At 40.4% G+C, this 18,869-nt stretch overlaps 2 protein-coding genes across 2 annotated transcripts in view; one reads left to right on the top strand and one right to left on the bottom strand.

Annotated features, from left to right (window-relative positions):
• LOC118332878 (bone morphogenetic protein 1-like) overlaps positions 1-7,512 on the top strand; it is a 12,851-nt gene extending 5,339 nt beyond the window's left edge. Inside the window, exons 6-20 of the mRNA XM_035668313.1 lie at positions 651-706; positions 1,012-1,136; positions 1,342-1,457; positions 2,044-2,146; positions 2,275-2,391; positions 2,487-2,632; positions 2,954-3,149; positions 3,237-3,362; positions 4,181-4,344; positions 4,467-4,647; positions 5,084-5,209; positions 5,602-5,729; positions 5,836-6,049; positions 6,247-6,497; positions 6,596-7,512. Coding sequence (XP_035524206.1) covers positions 651-706; positions 1,012-1,136; positions 1,342-1,457; positions 2,044-2,146; positions 2,275-2,391; positions 2,487-2,632; positions 2,954-3,149; positions 3,237-3,362; positions 4,181-4,344; positions 4,467-4,647; positions 5,084-5,209; positions 5,602-5,729; positions 5,836-6,049; positions 6,247-6,497; positions 6,596-6,730 — 2,184 coding nt within the window. The 3' untranslated portion in view covers positions 6,731-7,512. The remainder of the gene's footprint in view (positions 1-650; positions 707-1,011; positions 1,137-1,341; positions 1,458-2,043; positions 2,147-2,274; positions 2,392-2,486; positions 2,633-2,953; positions 3,150-3,236; positions 3,363-4,180; positions 4,345-4,466; positions 4,648-5,083; positions 5,210-5,601; positions 5,730-5,835; positions 6,050-6,246; positions 6,498-6,595) is intronic.
• Positions 7,513-7,992: 480 nt separating this feature from the next.
• Positions 7,993-12,274, bottom strand: trim69 (tripartite motif containing 69). The gene is made up of 6 exons (XM_035668029.1): positions 11,471-12,274; positions 11,021-11,116; positions 10,429-10,662; positions 9,740-9,762; positions 9,530-9,645; positions 7,993-9,387 (listed from the first exon to the last, which is right to left on the bottom strand). Exons 1-6 carry the CDS (start codon positions 12,110-12,112, stop codon positions 8,843-8,845), a joined length of 1,656 nt encoding a protein of 551 aa, XP_035523922.1. The 5' UTR covers positions 12,113-12,274; the 3' UTR covers positions 7,993-8,842.
• Positions 12,275-18,869: the final 6,595 nt, after the last annotated feature.

Raw genomic sequence — 18,869 nt, 5'->3', positions numbered from 1 at the left:
TACTATCTTTCTCAGCTCTGATTGGTTGTTTTTGTTCAGGCCCAGTGGATTCTTGCAAATACCATTAGGAGCACTAGAAGGAGCCAGAGGAACCTGTTTTTTTTCACAGAATATCTGTCTCCTGTACATGTACAGTCAGGATATAGTGAAAGTTTCAGCAAATATGATAAAAAGTTATTTTCATAAAAGTTACCAACTGCAGCTTTAACTCCTTTTACATTTCTGGAAATCTGAGTTTGAAATGGCCGCATATTCTGACAGGGTTCATTGTCATTTGGAGGGTCCCGCGTTAAGTTCACTCTCAACCATATGAAAATAAATCTGCCGCCAATATCATGCTGCATTATCAGTTGTGCTACCACACTGATCTGCTGTTTGTCCCTTTATTCAGCTCTGCTAAACAAGCTCCATAGGAAGCCTCAGGCGATTTGATCCTGTATTGTCACAGAAATGGTTTCACACTAGTCTCCTTTTCATTTCTGTCTCGTGCATGTTGTTGCCCCGTTGCTTTTCTCTGTGCTTTGGTTTTTTACCTCCACCACCGCTTTGCTGGTCTGGGTCATGGAGGCAAGCCAAGCTAAATAAAGGCCTGGCAGTTCAGGCTTTGTTGAACAATTTGGGCTGGAGTGGCCTTTTTCTCTGGCATTCAGGAGCGGGCTCCACTGAGCCGGCTGGCACCGTCGAAAGGCCCCATTCAGAGCGCTCTGTTTGCACATGCCTGTCATTCATGGGTGCATCACCATGGGAACTGTGCAAGAGTGAGCTCCAAACCCAGTGAGAGATTATCAGAATCAATAAAGTATCAAGGTGTTGAACAGTCGGATCTAAAATAAAAATCCTGCACTAATCTGTCTTTGTGTGAACTTTTGAAAACCACATTTTCCTCACATTGCAGTTAGAAAGTGTTTTTCCTTATTAGGCTTCTTGTGCTGTAATTGATTTTTCAATCATTAGATACTCTGATCTTCTCTGAGAAAGAATTGCTCATGTTTTGTGATTTGTCTGAAACAGAGGGATCTTCTTAGACACAATTTTGCCTCGTTATGATGTCAATGGAGTCAGGCCACCGATTGGACAGAGGACCAGGCTCAGCAAAGGGGACATTGCACAAGCCCGCAAACTCTACAAGTGTGCAAGTAAGATGCATTACATACGTAGAAAATACAACCACTTAATGATCATATCCATGAAATGAAATCACACATTTAAAATCACTATGTGCACTAACTAAAGCTAAAACAGGATTTTAAACAGTTTAAAATATCCTCTGTTCTTCATTCTGGGACTTACTAATAATGTTTTTGTAGTATAACCATGTGTAATGGTGTGTGGTTGTTAAAGGATGTGGGGACAACCTGCAGGAGAGTGCTGGAAACTTCTCTTCTCCCGGTTTTCCAAACGGCTACTCTGCCTACGGTCACTGTGTCTGGAAGATTTCTGTCACTCCTGGAGAGAAGGTCAGTCGAGAAAAATGTGTTGACGCATTAATTCAATAAGGGTAGACGGTTGATCAAATTTATCAAGATAGTGATTTAATGAATGCTCATATCACAATCTTCCCATGTCCAGTAATTAAAATGATTTAAATAACCTGTCAGTCCACTCTAAACTCTTTAACTGAAATGAATTATGACAAACATATCAACAGTGAGCTAAGTTACAGAAAGACTATGTGCACAGATGTTTGTAAAAAATATTATTTAAGGTCAATGTGACAATTTATTTTGATATAATGTAAATTCATGTAAATGAATTTCATTTATTGTCCAGCTGTAACATCAATCACCAGGTAAATTAATCTACTTCAAAATAATCAGTTTTCTCTTATATATTTATACTGTTGAAGAAAATGTCAGTAGCTCAAATAGAATTTATTGATCATTACATGGCTCACAAACAGCACATTTTTCAAACCTAGAAGTAACAAAAACAGGACAATGCTGTGTGGTTTTTCAGCTCTTGTAAATCTGAATCTAGACAGACGTCAATACAATTTTCTCTCTCATAACAATCTGCCATCTATCTGTGTCTTCTGTCTCTTAGATTGTTCTGAATTTTACTTCCATGGATCTCTTCAGGAGTCACCTGTGTTGGTATGACCACGTGGAGGTCCGGGACGGGTTCTGGAGAAAAGCTCCTCTGAAAGGTCTCTGATAGTATCATCCAGAAACAACTGTATCATTAACTTGATACAGTAACGCACATACATTATACTAAGCACTGTGAAGTTGTTACTGACAGGCAGTGGCATTATTTTTTTATGTGCTTTGACAGGACGTTTTTGTGGAGACACACTTCCAGATCCAATCATCTCAGCTGACAGTCAACTGTGGATTGAATTCAGAAGCAGCAGCAGCTGGGTGGGCAAAGGCTTTTCAGCAGTGTACGAAGGTACAACACTGACAATATGTGGGTTTTAATATGCTCTTTACATAGACTACATTTACCAGCTGAAGGTAGAATCTCACTTCTCACCTCCTGCGCAGCCATCTGTGGGGGAGATGTGAATCGGGACAGCGGCCAGATCCAGTCACCCAATTATCCCGATGACTACCAGTCCAACAAAGTGTGTGTGTGGAAAATCACAGTAGCAGAGGGTTTCAACGTTGGTCTCTCCTTTCAGTCATTTGAGGTAAATTCACGTTTATTGTCATTGGTTATTAAAAAAAACAAGATTATAATTAAGGCCAATCTGGGAGAATGCTTCACAAAGCTATCACTATGATCACTTTTATTTTCCTGTGAGAAAGCACCTGTATTTCATTGTTTGTTTGCCTCTCTATTTGAATTGTAAATAATTGGTTCAAGACCAGGAAGTAACTGATATCATAGTTGTTTCTAAAACCTCATATACCTTCAGGTACCTCAAAAGGCAAAAAAAACATCTCAGATCTTACTAACTTCTTCTATTACGTCTCTTTGCCAACTTCACTGTCCTTTGCTCCGACTGCAGATTGAGAGACATGACAGCTGTTCCTACGACTATGTGGAGGTGAGGGATGGCAGTTTGGAGACCAGCCCGCTGCTTGGCCATTTCTGCGGCTATGACAAACCTGACGACATCAAAAGCAGCTCCAACCATCTCTGGCTGAAGTTTGTATCTGACGGATCGGTCAACAAAGCTGGTTTTGCAGCCAACTTTTTCAAAGGTCAGAACATCATTTCAGTCGCAAAGTGCCAGCAGTTAAAAGAAACTTTTGGTTTGGAACGAATTCTGACAATTTTTCATTTGCCAGAGATGGACGAGTGCTCCAGGCCTGACAATGGTCACTGCGAGCAACGCTGCATGAACACGCTGGGCAGCTACAGATGTGCTTGTGACCCTGGATATGAGCTGGCAGCTGACAGACGCAGCTGTGAGAGTGAGTGTAGTGCAACTGAGACTCCACACACTAACACTATACTGACAAGCAACAATAAAGTACCACTACTTCAAATCAGGAAGAGAAACCTGCAAACTAGTCCAGCCAGTCAACTTAAGTCTACCGCTACACAAACACAGTTATTCCCTTTCTGTGACAAAAAATTTGACAATAAATACTTTTCTCAAACATATCATCTAACCCCCCTTCCAGAAAACAAATAAGAGATTTCCCATCTCTGCATCCACCTGCAGGCTCTGAAACTGTAATGTGGGTAAATGACTCCCCACTTCCTCCTGTGCTGATGTTAGTGTTTCCTTATGAGGAATGACATGTCAAAGACTTGATGCCAAACATCAACAATGCTGAACATATTCCACATTAACATAATTCATTTAATGTGATCTGGCTTGGTAGTTTTTCTTCTGCCACAAGAGGGCAGTGCTCCCTTGCTCCAACGTCTCTTTAAGCCTTGGCAGTACAGTACAGCACTGATTTGAGAAGTATAGAATAGGAAGTATATTTCCCTTAAGTATAATTTGGTGTATTTCTTTGATTTTAAATAAATAAATAATTGTATTCTGATTACTGATGCATTCCAGTACCACAATTCCCTGTTACAATGACTCAGGTATCACTTTATTTCTTGACATTACTTTGCATTTAAAAGCCTGTAAATTATGAGGTCGACATTGTTTACAGTTAAAGGATTAAATAGTAGGTTAGAGAATACAGAAACACAATGGGTTTTAATTTATGTTATGCAAGTGTTTTTCTCTTACACTTCTACCACTAAAATCATTGCTCTCTCCCACCAGCAGCTGCCTGTGGCGGGTTCATTACCAAGCTGAATGGCTCCCTCACCACCCCCGGGTGGCCCAAAGAATACCCTCCCAACAAGAACTGTGTGTGGCAGCTGGTGGCACCCATTCAGTATCGCATTACTCTGGTGTTTGACGTGTTCGAGACCGAAGGGAATGATGTAAGTTAATGAATGTCATTTATCATCATGTTTCTGCAGATGTTTTATCAAACAACCTGCTAAAATCATCACAATTTCACAAGCCTTTGTTCTTTGTAGTAAGTAAAATTTTCTACCATCAGGTGTGTAAATACGATTATGTGGAGGTGCACAGCGGGTTGAGTTCAGACTCAAAGCTTCATGGGAAGTTCTGTGGAGCAGAGAAACCTGAGGTCATCACCTCCCAACACAACAACATGAGGATTGAGTTCAAGTCAGACAACACCGTCTCCAAGAGGGGCTTTAAGGCTCACTTCTTTTCTGGTAAGTCATAAAGACTGAAATATTCAGGAAGCATTGAGGAAGGAAATATTGAGGAAGTATTACCTAATATCCAGACCATCACCCCAATCCAAGAACAATGCAGGCAGCTTCAGTCTTCAGTGGAAACTGCGGTTTAAATGGTCATGTCAAGTTTGAAAATATATAGAGTGCTTAATGCCATACCAGCGTAAATTAATATGTGTTCTGTTTAATCAGACCACAAATGGCTATAGAATATTATTTTATATAATTTGTCCATTAAATTCCTGCTGGATTGTTTTTTTGTAAACATCTGTCTCATACTGAAAGTCTTTGTGTTTGCACTCGCCTAAAATGTTAACTCAGTGTGTTCTGCAAGTTTTTTGCAGCCTATTCTGACGTATTCACATTTGTGCAAAGGAATTTTGAAGTGAAATTAATTTAACTTTTTCAACAGATATCGATGAGTGCTCCAAAGAAAATGGAGGCTGCCAGCACGAGTGTGTGAACACCTTTGGAAGCTACAGCTGCCAGTGCCGCAGCGGCTTCATGCTGCATGATAATAAGCATGACTGCAAGGAAGGTACAGTGTATGTTTAAAGGGTCAGTTCACCCACATTTATAAATAAGTCTGGATAAGATTTGTTATTTTGATTGTGAGTGTTTGATTCTTCACCGGTCCTTTGAGTTGATCGCCTCGCCCTGACCTCGTGAGAATCTCCTTCTGGTATCATTTGACTGTGGGTTTAAAGGCATGTGGGGGAAGAAGGTGGGGCTCAGTGTGAATGGTTTTTATAGGAACTACTTATAACTACTTATGGTCCCTTTGTTGCAACAGTCTTCACTTTTGATGGAAGCTTTTGCTTAGGAAAATACCCTAGAGGACAGTTGTGTTGAAGAATAAGGAAATGATGTGACCCCTCAGTAATGCAGCTTTCATTGTTCGCTGATATGTTGCTGTGTTGTGTTTTTCAGCGGGATGTGATCATGTTGTTAACAGTGTGTCAGGCATAATAAGCAGCCCCAACTGGCCTGATAGATATCCCAGCAAGAAGGCCTGCACCTGGTCTCTGTCCACCACCCCAGGCCATCGTATTAAACTTGTATGTCAATGGATGTTTCCTTGTTTTCTATTTAAACATTACATGTCATGAAGTAACAGTCATTGACCGATCAAGGTAATTTACAGCTTTTTAAATTGATTCTCAGGTTTTTAATGAGATCGACATGGAGGCTCATCTGGAGTGCGCTTACGACCATCTAGAGATCTACGACGGGCGAGATGTACGTGTCCCAAGTCTCGGACGCTTCTGTGGCACCAAAAAGCCGTCTCCAGTCATCTCCAGTGGCAACAAAATGTTCCTGCGTTTTTTCTCAGACAACTCGGTGCAGAAGAGAGGCTTCGAGGTTTCATATGGAGCAGGTGGGCGAAGCAACTATAAAATAACTTTTAGCCTGGAAAATGAGTAAAATTATACTTTGGAGAAAGAATAGAATACCAAAAATGTGACATTTCAACTATGGGTTTGTTTTCTGCTGTGTTTATAAAGCTGCATTCTTTCCTCACTTTTACGAGTTCCTCTTTTTGACCCCTCTAATTTTGTGGTTGTGAATTCCCAGAATGTGGAGGAAGCCTAAAAGCCGAGGTCAAGACAAAAGATCTCTACTCTCATGCCCAGTTTGGAGATAACAACTACCCCGGCGGCTCCGACTGTCTGTGGGTGGTCTCTGCTGAGAAGGGTTACGGAGTGGAGATCATCTTCCAAGTGTTTGAGATCGAGGAGGAGGCCGACTGCGGGTATGATTACGTGGAGCTGTATGACGGCGCTGACATCAAGTCTCCAAGGCTGGGGCGATATTGTGGATCTGGGGTAAGCCTAAAAATATCAGCTTTGTGTTGTAACCACTCTTTAAACTAAATGAATCTTCAAAAACCATCTCTTTGTCTGTACCTTTTTCTTTTTCCCAGGCCCCGGAGGAGGTCTACTCAGCTGGAGACGCCATAGTTTTGAAGTTTCACTCAGATGACAGCATCAATAAAAAAGGCTTTCATGTACGCTACACAAGCACAAAGTTCCAGGACACGTTACACGCAAGCAAGTGACTCTCTAAAACTACCCCAAACCTAAATGGAGACTTCACCCCTAACATTTGGTGTGACACACCCATTTCCAGACGGGGAGTGAATGCATGGATTGACACCACAAACACCAACCCACATACTTTACATTTACATCTGTTAGAGTGAAGCCATGCAGCGAAATTGCATCTTTACTCTCCCTCATTATATAGCTATATAGGATGAAAGGCAAGGAATAGTTTGCAGTGATAACTTCGAGTAAATTCGGTCACCCCACCTGTAATAAGCTTATTACGTCATAGCACTGTGTTGAGATATAAAATGTATATATTGTGATATAGTTTGCCTTGTTTGTTTTTTTCAATCATAATATGAACTGTGTCACTTTTTACAGTCTGAGGTTGAAAGTTTGATCACTTCTCATGAATGTGATGCACTTTGTTGTATTATATCACTGGACAAAAGCACATACTGGTAATGATGGAAATGAGGATGGAGGATGAAAAAAATGTAGGTTTATTCCCAAAATCAGACCTGTTCTTTTATTTAATATTTTTTAAAGTTTTTGAGTTCCCTTTCAGTATATTAACATTCCCTACATTAGTTGGTGACAGTGTTTTCACATGTTTTCGGTTGGTGTTTCTGCGTGTTGTATTCTCTTGCAAAATACATAAAGTACAGAATGATAATGGGTGAAATTAACACTATTCTTCATTCCATCCAATATTTTCCATTTACATCTCAGCCTACATGCTTTATCAGTCAACATTTCTCTAAAGAACTTTTTGATTTTTACCCCTAGTGAATTTTATTTCTTAGCTCGCTCCAGGGATGTATAAGTGTACTTTGGAGGATGTCAGTACACTCTGACATCACCGGTGGGCATGGTTACAGAGACAGCTATCTTACTGCTGGCTGTGGACAGAGGAGCAACTTTATACTTTAAACCAGGCAGGACAGTGAAACTTTGCTTTTCAGCCTTGTATTAAATGAAGAAATTCACATACAGGACACACACAACATGGCTGGGCTCAAAAAACAACAAAGGTTGGAAGGCATCATCAATAGTCTACCTTTAAGGTGAAGATATTGCATCTGAGGGGGGTGACTGTGTTGTTCCACCTACCTCAGGTGTGATCATGTGATCTCTGGATGGGGACTTAACAGTTTATCTTGAACAATTAAAAATAGTGCTTCAACTTTCAACTTAATTTTCATTGTATTATCAAATTACAAGGATGTTCTATTTATTTGTTGGAATGAGCACACTTTGGGGGGGAAAAAAGTTTGAAGAAATGCTTTTATTAAAAATAACGACCATATAATTCTGCGTGTGCCACTTAACATGCATCAAGCCAGGGTAAACAGTTGGTACAGTCGATGCATCTAGCACAACAAGTACAAAGTAGATATCCAAAATTAAAACCATTTGTTCACATAAAAAAGACCTGTTATTAGTGTTCTGCTACCAGCTCCAATCAAAAGGTTAAACATCTCCCGAGGTCTTTGAATGCACCGAATACATCATTCGTATGATATGACCCCATGTAACTAACTTAAACTTCAACATGTCCAAAACAATCAGAGTATAGAGTGATATTTTATTGAAAGTATAAGTGTATCATGCACAAGAAAGATTATTGAATTGATAAAATAAACATAATAGCACACTTCATTAATCTCACAACAGTCAGGTACCCAGACAGTTTCACATTCTTCACTGAAGCACAGCTTCTCTGAAATGAAATGCGTGGCAGTAGATCCGGTCTACAAACTGAACTGTGTGTTACAAATGTGTTACTTAAAGGTTCCCTCTGGAGTTTTAGACCTCTTATATGAAGTAGGCCCCTGTTTTGTTCGGGAATGCATATACACAGTCCTGCCAATGGTGTCACCCTATTTTACTGATCAACAGGTGGCGGTAACAGGCAAAGATAGGCTGCAATGCCCACAAAGGCACAGGGCTCCTTTAAGATACATACATTTCTAATGGATGGATATAATATTTATTGCACATTCACAATTACAAATTGTCTGTTGTATCTAATTCTGTACAATAGAAAGAACAAAGAACATTTGTTTGGTAACTTTTTATGCTTTTGTTCCCTTTTCAGTTGTATTTTTCTCGCAGTTGTTTTAAATCTTTGGTAAGAAAACCTTAAGAGGCTCATTTTCATGCACTTTGTCCAGAAAGCCCAGGTTGAAGTAAGGGTACAGCGTCTCGGTGAAGGTCTCTCTGAAGGTGTAGAGGTGTGTCATGCTCTCTGCGTTGTAGAAGGACACCAGCCCCCTCTTGTAGTCCAGGTACACTCCAATCCTGGCCAGTGGCTCCTCCAGGGACAGAACTTTTGGGGGTGAAGTGCCAGCCATGTACTGTATCCCATAAGAAAGGGAGAGAGTCCAGAAGCCGTTGGCTGGGAGGGCTTTGATGACTCCCTTTCTGGGCACTGACTCCCGTGCCACCCCCACAGTCCAGACTGTGCTGCTGTAGACTTCAATCTCCCAGTAGTGCCGTCCATGGGTGAAGCCCTGACTTCCGAGCAGTGACAGGGCAGCGTTGAACCTGTAGGGGTTATCCTGCACGGTGTGGTTAAAGGTCTGATAGCGAACACAGGTGAGGGAGGAGGTCAGGCTGAGCCAAGGGTTGGCCGTGCTGGAGTTAAATGTGATGGCCGCTGGAACTAAAAACAGGAAAAATATAAAATAAAGAATTTAAGAGATTCTTTGATAATACATATTGATGCTTAGATGATCTGTGTTAGTTTCTGTGTAATTCAGTGCTTGTATTTCACATTCACAAAGACCAAAAGTCACTTGAAGTACCTGGATAAATGCTCCCTTTCATGGATTTCCACACTCTGTACTGCAGGGGCCCTGCAAACCGACCCTCGCACAGACTGGGCGGTGTAAACGCAGGTTTCTCAAACTTCAGCGACGGTCTGCCAACAAAAGCAACAAGCAAGAACAGTAAAGAGAGAGAATAAAAACAAAACCTATGCAGGATCAGATAGTAAAAGCTTTTCCCACACTCACCTCTGGAGGAGGACTTTGATGCTCTGAAATGAAGCACACGAATAAACACAGGAAAAGAGAGACAGAGACCAGTGATTAGTTTTGTTGTATCTGAAAGAAGAGAAAGCTTTTTTCCACATTACATCAATGTCTGAGCTCACGCTATCCCACCCTGTGGGATCTCCCTGTGGCCGGGGGAAAGTCCCACAGCCATGGCCTGAGTATGGCCCTGTGCCTAAACAAAACTCCTTATCCTCCAGATCAACGAGTGAGATCACTGGCCTACATCCTGTTTAACTCACTGCTCAAGTCTTTTGTTATTAGAAAAGTTGCAACACTGTTTTTTTTTTTGTCAAATACACACAAACTGACTAGATCGACATGTTTATGGCTTTTAAGAATGGTTTACAAACTTGGTCACACCCTGTTCAGTTGAATCTTGAATGTTGGGCTCTGTGCCTAATTAACATTTTGGCACAGTAACACATGTCTGATACAGGACACAATGTGTAACTTTAAGCCCAGATTTTTACCTCTTCACTTCTTCTTATTTCAATGTGACATGAATAATTTTAGAAGAAAAATAAGTTTGAAATCAAAAGCTCAGCATTTCTTGCCTTAATCATCCCCAGAGCTGACTCATCATGCTCTTAATAACTTCCAGATGGACTGTATTCATCGTGTATGAAGTTCATATGAGCTGAACTTACCCGGAGCAGAGTAAACGGGTCCTGCTCTTTCAGCTTTTCCTCTATCTCGTGGACGGCTCTCTGCAGACGAGAGATCTCCACACACAGCAGGGCCTTGTGCTCGTCCAGTCGGATCAGCTCTCTCCTTTCCTCTGTCTTCAGCTTCACCTGCAGCAGCTTCTCCTCTTGGTACAGGAACTGGTGCAGGTCGCTGAACTGGGCCTCAATGCGCTGCTTCAGGTCAGCCGTGTGCTCCTAAGTAGGTGGAGGATGATGCATATTGTCACTGGGAGCAATCACTTACCTTTACAAAGATGGGAGCATAAAAGCCACGTCATGTTTTACTTTTTTGTACTGTGGAAACAAATGTTTATAATTTGAAAAAAGCCCAAATTCGGCAGATCTCTCTTTCAGTTCATTCTGTGTTGGAAATAAAGAAGCTTATCACACTTGTTTTGTAGATATATTCATTTCTTTGTGGTGAAATCAGATTTTAAGAAATTAAATGGGTCAAAGTGGGCATTCAGTGTGGAATAGGAAATGCAGTGGTGATAGCACTGAGTGCATTGTGATATACATTCAGAAATCTTGTTTTGGAAGTATTTCCTCTTACCTTGAGCTTCCTAACCTCCTCCTCGGCCTCCCTGTCGTACTGCAGCGCTGTGTTGAGTTCAGCTTTAAGGGAATCCATGGAGCTGTTCAGAGATGCCTGACAAGACAGAGACACAACATTACTGCACACTGGCCTGCTTTTTACTTGTAATTCCAATGTCACATCCACTTTTATTGGATGTTTTGGAGCAAAAACAAAAGATAAAAAAGTAAATAAATGAATTAGCACAAATGTTTCCTTTAAGTCGTCTGTTCATACATATGAAACCAAGGAAGCACAGCAGTGATTAACATGGTACAAAGTATGATGGACCATAGAAAGTACTAGAGAAGGAGCACTTCCACCCACAAATAATAATTTGGAAGATTGGATGTATACTTCCTGAGATGCATCCTGATGTTTCGAAGTTTGGAAATGTAATTACAGACATTTACCTAAAGCTTCACTCACCCTGTACTTCTGTTCAGCCTCCTGGACACACGCCATGGTATGATTTCTGTGCTCCTGGGAGAGACCACACACCAGACACACCAGCTCTTGGTCCTCCTCACAGTAGAGCTTCAGCTCCTCTCTGTGTCTGCTGCAGCGTGGGACCGGAGCAGGAACCCTCTCTGCCACCCCAACATCTGGCAGGCGGGGTCCAGTCCCACTCTCCTCCAAACCTTGACAGTAGCTCTCCACTATGTTGGCAACAATGCGGTTGGGCCTGTAGCTTTGTCCGGGGTACACCTTCCTGCACTGAGGGCAGGAGCCTGTGCCTCCCTGCCCGGGGCCCCGCGGACCAGTCCAGTAACCCTCAATGCACCCCTGGCAGAAGGTGTGATCACAGGGCAAAGACACTGGCTGCTTGAAAAGATCCAAGCAGATGGAGCAGGTAAGGTCTCTGCTGATTCTGTTTGTGTGTGCTGAGCCTTTGGTTACCTTTCCAGCTATGGGAGGCTGTCGCAGCTTTTCCATCGCTGTTTGCACAGCAAAGTCTCCTTCCTTTGGTTTCCAACTTTTCTTGTCTGGCTTTATCCCCTGGTTTAGTTTTTCCAAGTTCTGCAGATAAACTGACTGAATTTTCTTCACTTCCTTCTGATTCTTGCTCATTCCTTTGCCTTGATTGTTTTCCTTTGTTCTGACTGTACAGCTGGACCTCTACGTCCTTCCTCTCCTGCAGAGTGTGGCTGCTCTCTCCGGCCTCCAGTCTTCCTGTTGATTGTGGGGAAATGAAGGGGGTGGTGCAGAAGCAGCCACAGCCTCTCACATCCTCAGCAGATAGTGAGGGGATCTCAATGGGCCCCCCTTTTCCCTCCAGACTGACGTCACATCTTAGTCAGGAAACCGAGGCGGACCATGGATATTCTATCCTTGGCATGTTTGTTTTGTGAAGTCTGGCCGGTAACTACAAGAAAGCCCTGCTTCACTAAACTCTTAATCTGCTGTCGAGCAACTACAGAAAAATCTAAATCCATTTTATGTGACTTTGAGTCATGTGTGTGTGTATCCACGCGTGAGTGTGTTTGAGACAGAGAGAGTCTGGGAGCAGTCACAGATTTCCTGCTTCTTTTTATGGCAATACTCTCTTACCAGTAAGTAATCATTGTTGCTGAAGGGTAAACAAGATCATTAAGAGATTTACACAAAGAAAGAAAACGTCCTGCAGCTACGCCATTAACAAACACTGCAGGCTTCCTGTGAGTTTCTTTTCCCCCATCTAGTTATTATAACAGATATTCACAGCTTGTTCCCTGAGGGCTGGAACATCTGTCCAGTTAACTAAAGCTTCTTTCATCACTATAGTTCAGAGTTTTTATGTGGCTTGCTACAAAGAAAAATAGCCCTGGGACACATCAGCACATGAGCATTTCAAATACTACTTCATATTACAGGGTGTTACATCAGACTAATCACACTGTATCGCAGTAATACAGACAGCCTGTGATTATGCACTGGAACATAATCACAGGTCAGGAGAGGGAAACTAGGATTATGTAAATTTAAAAATGCAAGTGTGTGAGATAGAGAGCACATTTCACACCCGATATGTGTGTGTGTGTGTATGTGTGTGTGTGTGTTTGACTTATCCAGCTAACTTCTTTAAGCTTTTCAGAATACTACCACCCTCATGATTTTTAAAGACAGGCTGCACTGTTGCAAAACAGCAAGACTATGATGGGAAAAGAGAAAATATTTTCTATGCTTCATGTGTTTCTGGAGTTCGCAATAATTTTTTTTTTTAAATGATTGATTATACTGGATACGTGTTTGCCTGATCTATATCAAGACATCTGCTTGTAGTTATACCTGTGATACCTGACACTTCCAAACTCCTCGAGCCTATTCTCTGCCTGTACAGTAGGCTATGTTATGGACAGTAGTGACATCTGGTGTCCAAACTGAAAATTAAACAAACAAACAACAAATGAATATATTATGTGTTACTCATGCTTTACATTTTGAGAGTGGAAAATTATAAATATCTGTTTAACCTGCCTCAGGAGCTTCTACACTGCAATCATCCAGTCCGTTGTTTGTACATCCATCACTGTCCGGTTTGGATCTGCCACCAAACAGGACAGAGACAGACCGCTACTGGTACTCTACTGTTGGGGCCAACTCTCCATGCAGGATTTATACATGTCCAGAGTCACAAAACAGACAGGAAACATCACTGCAGACCCATCGCACCCTGGACACAACCTGTTCCAGCTCTGGAGGGCTCCGAACCAGTTTATTCCCACAGGCCATCACTCTAATGAACACATCAGTCATATAGTGACAATAACCCTTTAACACTTAAACTCTATCAAACTGTACAAATTATAAATGATATATGTACAGTTTAAACCTTACACTGTTTTTACATATTAGCACTGTCAATATAATATATACTGTGAATAACCACCCACTTTATGTATATTCAGTATTTATTTCTTTTATATTTACAATTTACAGAAACACCTGACTTATATATAGAAGTGGTATGTTTTTGGTCATTGCTGCTTTCTGTATAAATATTTATATTTACACCTTTTTTCACCTACTTATTATTTATGTTTACCTATCTTTGTTCAGCTTTGTTGTCCTTGTTTTCAGCTGTCTATTCCTATCTTCCTGTAAATTGCTCTGCATGTAAGTACATTACAGCAACTTCAAAGCAGGGTCATGTGTACACATACTTGGCCAATATATTCTGAAGTTAGTTATAGTCAGTAAAACAGTAATTGTCTGAAAATTAAACAAAATAAATGAATAGTTAAGTAAAAGTCAGAAAAAAAATAAGTAACTAAAGTACCAATTCCTAAAAAGACAATAGATTGTACAACATATGTAGATCAGGAATACATTTTCATAAGTCACCTAAACTTAGCCCAAGTAGCACAGAGGCTCCGGAGCTCAGATAGCAGCCAGAAAAGTGCTTTGTGCTTTCATTCTCTTCCAGTGCGGTGCAACCAAACACAGACCTGCAGTATAAGACAAATGTGAGCAGGCTGACAGGGTGATGAGGAGCTGATAAAGCCGGGTGTGAGGGAGCAGGTACAGATAAACCTGTGGAGAGACGAGGCTGCTGCAGCAGTAATGGCTACAGTGGTGGCTCGCCTCTCTCTCCTCTCACTATAGTTCAGACTGGACCAACAGGATGATTGCAGATGTTGCTGCAGCTGTGCCTCAGGAGCCCTGTGGATAAGTTTAAGCATGGACTCAGTCGCTATCTGTGGTGCTGAGGAGGTGCTGGAGCTGTCTGTGGTGCTGAACATGTATGAACAGGTATGAAGCCCTGTGGAGCAGCATGTCCGACATCTTGCACGATCACATTTTACAGCTCCACCTATGATTGGGATGATTGACGCAGCAGTCAAACTAGCAAACTCTTTCTATTTCTATTTTTTTTTTCTAATGTAATTCTGTTTATCTTGCCTTTTTGCAGATGTCTTAGTATAGTATAAGTATAAAGCTTCTTACCTCTACTGCTTTTGTTCACTTTGAATTCATGTATATCTGTTTGTATGTAAAAGTGTGTTTGCACATAATGTGAATGTCTTTATGTGCATATCTTTTATAATAAGTGTAATCTTTTTTAGATTTTTCCACTGATATAATTCATTATTTCATTCTTCTTAATTTTAATATAACTTACATTGGTGTCATGTAAAAACAATGTATCTCCATGTCAACTTTTTATTAGCAAAGAAAAACAGACCAAATTCACAAATGGAATTTTAAATGGTTCATTTTATCTAAAAAAAATCATCCTCGCCACATTTGGAGGAACACAGTTTTCACTGGACAGCAACAATATATAGTAAAATATTACATAAGGTTAACACAATAAGATGAACATGTGTCCAAAACTGTCAAACACTTCCAAAGCAGTCAGCCTGCAGTAAATCACTGGAATATGTGTCACAGTAGTCATACTGTGTAATTCCTGGAAAATATGATGTCGAACTTTTATCTGCTGTGATCCACATTCACTGAGGTTTTAGTGGAAATTAAGTTAAGTGGTGGCACCCAGTGTAATTAACTTGTAACCTTCAGTGGTCGCTAATAAAAACGACCATTACAGCATCTGGAGAGCAGCCCATACATAATTAACACAGGGGTCAGATTAGGATTGTTGAGTTAATTAAACTGTGGAAATTCTTTAGCATTATGATTCCCATAAGCCTCATGGGTCAGGAAATATTTGAGTGGGGTGCAGCGGAGCGTAAATGAAGTGGTTATATTCTATCACCTCTTCAATAGCATTACATTCAGTGTGAACAACTGAACTAGCAGCTGTTCAGTTTTTCACCCATAAATAATCCATGGCAGCAATGCAGAGAAGTATAGAGCACGTAGGATTTTTAATATTTATATTATCTCAATACTATTCTGTATATCATGTAGTGTTATTCAGAAAATTAAACATGTAAGAAACTCGGCTGATTGTGACTTTTAAGTGAAATTTAAAACAACCGTTGGATGGATGGACACAAAATTTGGTCCACACATTCATGGTCCCCTCAGGATGAATTGTAATCACTTTGGTGATATTCTGATTTTTCATTGGGTAAAAAATTTGGTAAATTACAATGTCTGATATTTTGGACTTTATGACCAAATACCTGCAAAACTAATCGCAGTCTCAGCTCTACTTTCTGTTTTGTGCTAATTAGCAAATGTTAGCAGCACACTAACAGGCCAAACTAAGATGGTTTACATACCTGGTTAGCATAAGTTAGCAATACATTGTAAGCATGTTGGCACGCTGCTGTTAGCATTTAGCCTAAGGCACAGACTCTCAGTGCCTCTTGCGTGGCTGTAGACTTATTCGTGTCTTGTTTATAGTTTCTTGCTAAAGTCAGAGTTTAGAAAATATAATACAGCATTTTATTGTGTAGTTTTGTTTATTGGGACAACTGTGGGGATTTTAATTTTGTTTCTTCTATTTTTGCTTTGTGTTTGGACCTCAGGGGAAAGAATTATAACTGCAGAGGAACATAGAAATGTCTTCTTTGCTCGGAGGCTGTTAATGAGGCTGTTTTTACTCTTCTCTACTATTTGCACTACATTCCTCTGTGCTGCTGTGCCGAACTTCCTCCCACGGGGGATTAATAAAGGAACATCTTATCTTATGTTAAAGCTAATCTGACCCATTACATGAGAATGACAATATCTTCTGTAACTCCTAAACAGGTGTTAATCTTACGTTTCAAGGTTTATGTGTCTAGTGACACTAAAGGATGAGAAGCAGTAGATATTTGTGGCACAGCTGGAGTCAAAGTGTGAACGTTCTCTCGACCGTGTGCAGCCATGCATGTGTGTGTTTGTGGCAAATTCTGAAAGAAAAATGCAACATTTATGAGGAAAGAGATAAAATAAAATAAAACCCTTGCATACGCACACACAAACAGACACACAAGAGGCACATTTGCACTGAACACACACCCTCAATTAAACCCTGAGATGATGTGTAAGGCACCAGGGAAACTGGAGGCTCTCTGGAACTTGTGAGGCTAAAAATAACCTCAGTGTCTGCAGGACTGAGACAGACCTGTAGGAAGATAAGAGGAAGGGACAGACAGTACGATTTCTCCAGTTTTGATGTTGGCTGTAACAGTAAAGAATATTATTTCCAATAATTATAGTCTCACAACTGAGAATTATCTTAAGCAAATGAAATAATATACATTTCTATTTTAAATTGTTGACATGTTTCACATTTTAATCTTGCCAGCAGCCTTATAGCAGCATGGTTAAATGACCATCATTGTGTAAATGTGTCCGAATGCTAGCCTGCTAACATGCTAAACTAAGATAATGAACACTGTATAAACACATCTACATGTTAGCATTGATAATGCGAGCATATTAGCATCCTGAGTTTTAGCATTTAGCTCCAAGCACCACTGTGCCTTTAAGAGCTGTAGAGCTTCTTTGTGTTATTGGTTATATGTTTTAAAGTTTTTGGAGAATTGCACTTAAAGCTGCTTAAATTTTTTAAACAATCCAGAGCAAATAATGTTAAGTTTGTGTGATGATACAGAATTCATGGAAACAAAGTGAAACAGCTGTTAAGAGTTTATATTTTATGTACACATTTATCTTCTTTGAGAATGATTTTTTGTCATTGTGTCACCTTTCATCACACTTTCTCTACAACTTCTCCTTTTTAATGGTGGCTGAGATACAATTTGACCCCCCAACCATCATATTTATCTACAGTAACAGAATCAACTTTAACCTCCAAATGACTTTATAGGAACAACCAGGGACCAGTTTTGTTTTGTTGTTGTTGTTGTTGTTGTTGTTTGCATATTTTAGTTTTTTGCATCTACATGTGAATACTAGCAAGTCTGGTGCTGATTTTTGGTCCAGTGTTGATTGCTTATCTAGAGTAAAAGGAGACTTTCTCTTACCCAACCCATCTCTCTCTATCTTTCTCTCCCTCCCTCTTGCTCTTTTCTTTTGTCAGATTCCCCAAAACGTCCTTGTGACTTTCATAGAATTTGAGAAGAGGCACTTAAACAGTTTCAGAAGCAATGTCAGAGCATATTTTGGGCACAGGAGGCAGCTTCCTGTGCTCGTATTCATTTACCTTCCAAGTTAATGTGAAACCGTGGATGGGAACAGGTGCACAGTACAAAGTGTGCACGACTAACTGGGATATGATGTCAAATTTCAAAGTCGAATCAAAGGAGTTTTGCTGCATGATGCCACTTTGACACAGTGGTTTTCAGCACATTATAAACCTCCATGCAGCCTGTTTATTCAATGTTGATGGGATGGGTTTTGTAGTTTTCTGTGGTTTGAGAACATATGGCAAGAACAAACCTAAAATTTAGTTAATTTAATTAAAATTGTGAGCAAGAGACCACAATACAGTAAATATTGTATTGATATTTTAAAGCAATGAAATAACTCATATGAGATCTTCTCTTGAAGAGTACATTATGATGTTTCCTCTCATTGTTATTTTGATCCTGCTAATAGTGTTCAACTTTTCTTTTAGAAGAAAGTGACACATCACAGTTTGTCCCTAAAAAACAACAAACGGTGACTTGATAAAAGTGAGAAATAATATTGTACTCTTCCTGTTATTATTAATATTATTATATGTGAGCAGGCTCATACAGAAAGCCAATCTACTCGGGCAGTATGTGTGTGAAACAGAGGAATCCTTTTTAATTTCCTCAGAGAGTCAGACTGTTAGCGCTTGTCTGAGTTTGGACCCATACGCCATCACTGCAAGTTATAATATGTCTGGCACTTCTAATAATATTTGTCACGATGTACGCGCCTCATCCACACCTCGCTCTATAAATTGTTTGCCTCCTTTTCACTTGTTGGGTGCAGCTGGAGCAGAAGTGATGCTCTGTTC

This window comes from Morone saxatilis, unplaced genomic scaffold, assembly GCF_004916995.1.
Source record: "Morone saxatilis isolate NCDOM2014 unplaced genomic scaffold, NCSU_SB_2.0 Contig21, whole genome shotgun sequence".
NCBI classification, from domain to species: domain Eukaryota; kingdom Metazoa; phylum Chordata; class Actinopteri; family Moronidae; genus Morone; species Morone saxatilis.
Note: the sequence above shows the minus strand (reverse complement) of the source record. Positions and strands in the feature narration are given on the sequence as shown.

What these genes read in the sequence shown, in the direction of transcription:
- trim69 (XM_035668029.1), bottom strand. Translation starts at nt 12,112, where the DNA reads ATGAGCAAGAATCAGAAGGAAGTGAAGAAAATTCAGTCAGTTTATCTG. An exon ending in AGGCTGAACAGAAGTACAGG is followed by an intron (nt 11,117 to 11,470) that starts GTGAGTGAAGCT and finishes CTGTCTTGTCAG; the next exon opens with GCATCTCTGAACAGCTCCAT. An exon ending in GAAAGGGAGCATTTATCCAG is followed by an intron (nt 9,388 to 9,529) that starts GTACTTCAAGTG and finishes TCCTGTTTTTAG; the next exon opens with TTCCAGCGGCCATCACATTT.